General features: G+C 45.8%; 1 protein-coding gene across 3 annotated transcripts in view; it reads right to left on the reverse strand.

The window, feature by feature from the left end:
* Positions 1-2,481: 2,481 nt before the first annotated feature.
* SH3BP2 (SH3-domain binding protein 2) overlaps positions 2,482-4,828 on the reverse strand; it is a 57,086-nt gene continuing 54,739 nt past the window's right edge. For 2 of the 3 annotated variants that reach the window (XM_015420650.1, XM_015420649.1), the window contains 2 exons: positions 3,334-3,393; positions 2,482-2,968 (listed from right to left, as the gene is read on the reverse strand). In XM_015420650.1, coding sequence (XP_015276136.1) covers positions 2,828-2,968; positions 3,334-3,393 — 201 coding nt within the window. In that variant the 3' untranslated portion in view covers positions 2,482-2,827. The remainder of the gene's footprint in view (positions 2,969-3,333; positions 3,394-4,828) is intronic. The other variant, XM_015420651.1, reaches the window with a different exon arrangement.

Raw genomic sequence — 4,828 nt, forward strand, 5'->3', positions numbered from 1 at the left:
AACATGGTTGCTTTGGAGGGTGAGATCTATGGCATTATACCTCACTGATGTCCTTCAACAAATCTGGCCCTTCCCTTAATATTGCCAACCTCCAGGTGGCACCTGGAGATCTCCAAGTTCAGTTCTCCTGGAGAAAATGGCTGCTTTGGTCAGTGGACTCTGTGGTATTATACCCTGTTGAGGTCCCTCCCCACCCCAAACCCCGCCCTCCCCAGGCTCTACCCGTCAAATCTACAGGTACAGGGTAGGCAACCCTGTGCCTGGCTACGGAACCACTTTCCAGACCCTTGAAACCCAGAAAACATGGTATAGGAGGAGATGCTTTTCTACCTTAGCTGCCACTGCATAGCCCCAAATCAACATAAGTTAGGGGTGGAAGGAACCATACCTGTTACCATGTGGTACCATACTACCCACTTGGGGCAGCAAAATGACTTGAGACAGCCCTACCTTATAGCTAAGCAGAAAAAAATAAACATGGCTCGCTTCCCTCTATTTTCCCCTTCCCTCTGCCGCCCCACCAGCCACAGCCAGAATTATGAAGCACGCTAAATGTGTCCTCACATACGTCATCAGCAACGGAACCTCCTTTTTTTGCATGTGCAGTAATGTTATAACATAACATTGTAAAAAAAAAGAAAACACACCAGGAGCTATGGGGGAGGGGGAATGAAGAAACAATATAAGCCCGTGGCGTCAAAACCCACCCACCCACCAAAAAAAAAAAAGGAAGGGAAAGGAAAGGAAAGGAAAAAAGGAAAGGAACTTCATGGATGGGTAAGTGCACGGAGAAGGCTACATGAAACCTTGCTGCTGATTTTGTCCCAACATTATAATGTTGCTATATTATAATGAGGGGGGGAAAGTGTCATACCACAATCAACCTTACAGTTTAAAAAGTTTAGCAGATTGTTCAGGGGACAACCAGGGGGGCGGGAGGAGGCGTGAACACATGACACTGATGACACAAAAGGGCAGCAAGAAACAAAATTTAAAAATTGGGAATTCCTCACTGGAAAACTGCGAGTTCAGATCCGAAGGGGGGGGGAGATCGCAGGAAAAAGTGCATTTGGAAAATGCGGGATAACGGGACAGTAAATTCAGATCTACTCCCGGGGAGACAAAAAGTTGGTCTCTCTATTTTAAACCAGGCTGCCTGCTTGTGAGAAAACCAGTCCTCCAGAAACAGCATTTAAGGTGTGTGCGTGTGTGTGTGGGGGAGAACTGAAAACTCTCCCCCCTCTCTATTCACATGACCCATCAGGCCTCCTGAGGAGCAAACATCTAGTAAATATATAGTACAAGAGTGAGGGCTCCCTTCTCATTTGGTGGCTAAAGTATTTGAGCTTCAGCTTCAGTATCTGTCCTTCCAGGGAACAGTCAGGGTTGATTTCTTTAAGGATTGACTGATTTGATCTCCTTGCAGTCCAGGGGACTCTCAAGAGTCTTCTCCAGCACCATAATTCGAAAGCATCTATTCTTCGGCGCTCGGCCTTCCTTATTACTGTCTGGGAAAGATTGAAGGTCAAAGAAGAAGAAGAAGAAGAAGAGATTGGATTTATACCCCGCCCCTTCACTACCCAAAGGTGTCTCAGAGCGGCTTACAAACTCCTTTCCCTTCCCCTCCCCACAACAGACACCCTGTGAGGCAGGTGGGGTTGAGAGAGCTTTGACAGAAACTGCTCTTTTTCAAGGACAGCTTTGCCAGAGCTTGTGACTGACCCAAGGTCACATCAGCAGGTGCAAGTGGAGGAGTGGGGAATCAAACCTGGTTCTCCCAGATTAGCGTCCGCGCACTCAACCACTACACCAAACTGGCTGTACGGCAAAGGATGAGATGGTTATACAGTGTTATCAAGGCAACAAACGTGAAATTAAGCAAACTCCGGAGCACAACAGAAGACAGGAGGGCCCAGTGTGATGTGGTCCATGGGGTCATGAAGAGTCGGACTCGACTGTGTGACTGAACGACAACAACAAGAGATTCTTAATGAACTGATGGTTTGGATCTTGGGCCAGATAAAATATATAATATCCAACAGAAGTTTTAATCCAAGTCCTGAATTTTAAAACCTCTTAATATAAATTTACGTTAATAAAGTTTTACAAAGAAACCCAATTGTGAAAAACATGAATCAAACATTTCTAGTAGCTCATCTTAGAAAGACAATATAAAGGGTCCATCAGAACCTGGCTAGAAATGTGCTGCCTGCAGCACACCTTTGGTAATAAAGACTGGAGACAGCAAAAGTATCCATTTCTGGAGGAAATCAGGGCATGCCATACTAATGAGTAACTGTGAGCAACATTACAAGGAGATTTGGTTCTTTTTCCAATCCGTTTCTTCTTTTGTAATTTTGAATATATTTATAACTAAATCATTATCAACTGCTTCAATACCTTGTCAAGCATCAGTGTCAAACAAGTCAGGAAAACATCTCTAGCTAGCACCTTGCTATCGGAAATTTTCCTCTACCATTCAGCCTCATACCACATGCTTAGAGAAGCAGAAGCAGCAGTTCTGCTGAAGAGCCAGGTTTGCAAAGTTTCCATTGCACCAAACTGTATCAGTCCTCTTCTGGCAATGTGACCTGATCTATTAAATACATGATATCCAGCAATCCAGTCTGAAGAAGGGTACCAGGTGATTTCTTCAGTAAATCCACAGTCTGTAGGAGAACCATAATCAGAAACTGCCCCAGAGGCCATGTGAAAGGACAGAAAAATAAAGTCCATTATTGGAATCCGTGGTCAGTTTATGGGGCCTGAAAACACGTCTGATTCCGTATTCCCCTGCATGTTGACATTGCAGAGCAGATAATGAACGTCACCTTGGCCCAGAATAGCCATAAGGAAACCGGAGCATCAGATTGTCGTGGCCAGGCAAGACGTGGCAGGAGTAGTGCTCAACCAGACTTCCGAGACTTAGGAATTGCACATCTGACTCCAGGTAAAACTTTGAGTCCTGCTGCAAGATTGAAATGGACATCGGAGATTAGCGACTACCTCAGGAAAATCTCACGGCACTAAAATCAGAAATGCTGAGACCACTCCAACCATCTCAAACGGGACAGACCACTTCTATGGCTCCAGCTACACATTAACACACCTCACTTTTGTTGACGTTACGGTCAGAATGCCACATCTCCCTCTTCAAATGTTCAGACTTAGGCAGTTATACATTCAAACCAATCACAGACAGACTTAGGCAGTTATACATTCAAACCAAGCTCTAGCTCACAGCTGGGGGGGAGGGGTAAAAAAGACAGCTGCATATCCTATTATACAAATAATCCATACTGTTCCCTCTGTACTCACTGCTCTGCTACTAACCTGTGGAAATATTCTGTAGTTTCTCACTTTCTCAATGGATTCATCCCACACAACTAGTACCTTGAGAAGGGAAGAAGAGCACAACAAACTCAGCATTTTCAACAATGTCCCAGCCATCTTCGGTCAGTATGAAAATGTGAAAGTGCCATTTTTGATGAAAATGAGGCTGCTTTATCAGTGACCCAAATGCTGCCAAAGAGGCTCTGTCCAGACCGAGGAGTGAGGCACGCACAGCTTTGCTCAAGGGCCGGGGCCTCCGTCACCTGCGGTGGTCTTTTATCCAACCCTCCCCACCTTGTCTGTTGAACCTGCCTCTGGTAGGGATGTTACTATCGATCTTGTTCCAACAGGCCTTAAGTGTTTGAAAGCTGCTGCTTTTTGGCTTTTAATTGTTGTTGAATGATATTTATCTACAGAAAACTGGAAGTGGTTCTGTGTGAAATGGACAAAGAATAAGAATTAGTAGAGACATGAAGGGGGAAATGATGTTATTTTACTTCTAGAAGAGCGTAGTGGGGCTTGGCGTAGGAGGCTGGGAAGTGGGCGTGGCTCCACAGGCAGAGGAAAGAGTCATGCTCCAGGACTTATTCGCCACCTGGCCCATGTTACAGAGCAGCAGATCCCTGCTCCTCCAGCAGCAGCAGCAGCACCACCTTTAGTACCCAGCCCAACATCTGGCCCTGCCCTTAAGTTCAGATCCGAAGGGGGGGGGGAATCGCAGAAAAAGTGCATTTGGAAAATGCGGGATAACGGGACAGTAAATTCAGATCTACTCCCGGGGAGACAAAAAGTTGGTCTCTCTATTTTAAACCAGGCTGCCTGCTTTTGAGAAAACCAGTCCTCCAGAAACAGCATTTAAGGTGTGTGCGTGTGTGTGTGGGGGAGAACTGAAAACTCTCCCCCCTCTCTATTCACATGACCCATCAGGCCTCCTGAGGAGCAAACATCTAGTAAATATATAGTACAAGAGTGAGGGCTCCCTTCTCATTTGGTGGCTAAAGTATTTGAGCTTCAGCTTCAGTATCTGTCCTTCCAGGGAACAGTCAGGGTTGATTTCTTTAAGGATTGACTGATTTGATCTCCTTGCAGTCCAGGGGACTCTCAAGAGTCTTCTCCAGCACCATAATTCGAAAGCATCTATTCTTCGGCGCTCGGCCTTCCTTATTACTGTCTGGGAAAGATTGAAGGTCAAAGAAGAAGAAGAAGAAGAAGAGATTGGATTTATACCCCGCCCCTTCACTACCCAAAGGTGTCTCAGAGCGGCTTACAAACTCCTTTCCCTTCCCCTCCCCACAACAGACACCCTGTGAGGCAGGTGGGGTTGAGAAACGGTATGATCGGATGGGTCACTGGGGTGTGTGTGTGCTGTTTGAATCAGGTATAATATCGGGCTGGGGACAAACCCAATCAGTTCTGACACAGATGGCTTCTACTTGACACAGCTACATATCTCAATAAACAAATCTTTACCAAAACAGTGTTGTTGGGAGTGAGT

Source organism: Gekko japonicus, unplaced genomic scaffold (assembly GCF_001447785.1).
Source record: "Gekko japonicus isolate JY-2015 unplaced genomic scaffold, Gekko_japonicus_V1.1 scaffold1162, whole genome shotgun sequence".
Taxonomy (NCBI): Eukaryota; Metazoa; Chordata; class Lepidosauria; order Squamata; family Gekkonidae; genus Gekko; species Gekko japonicus.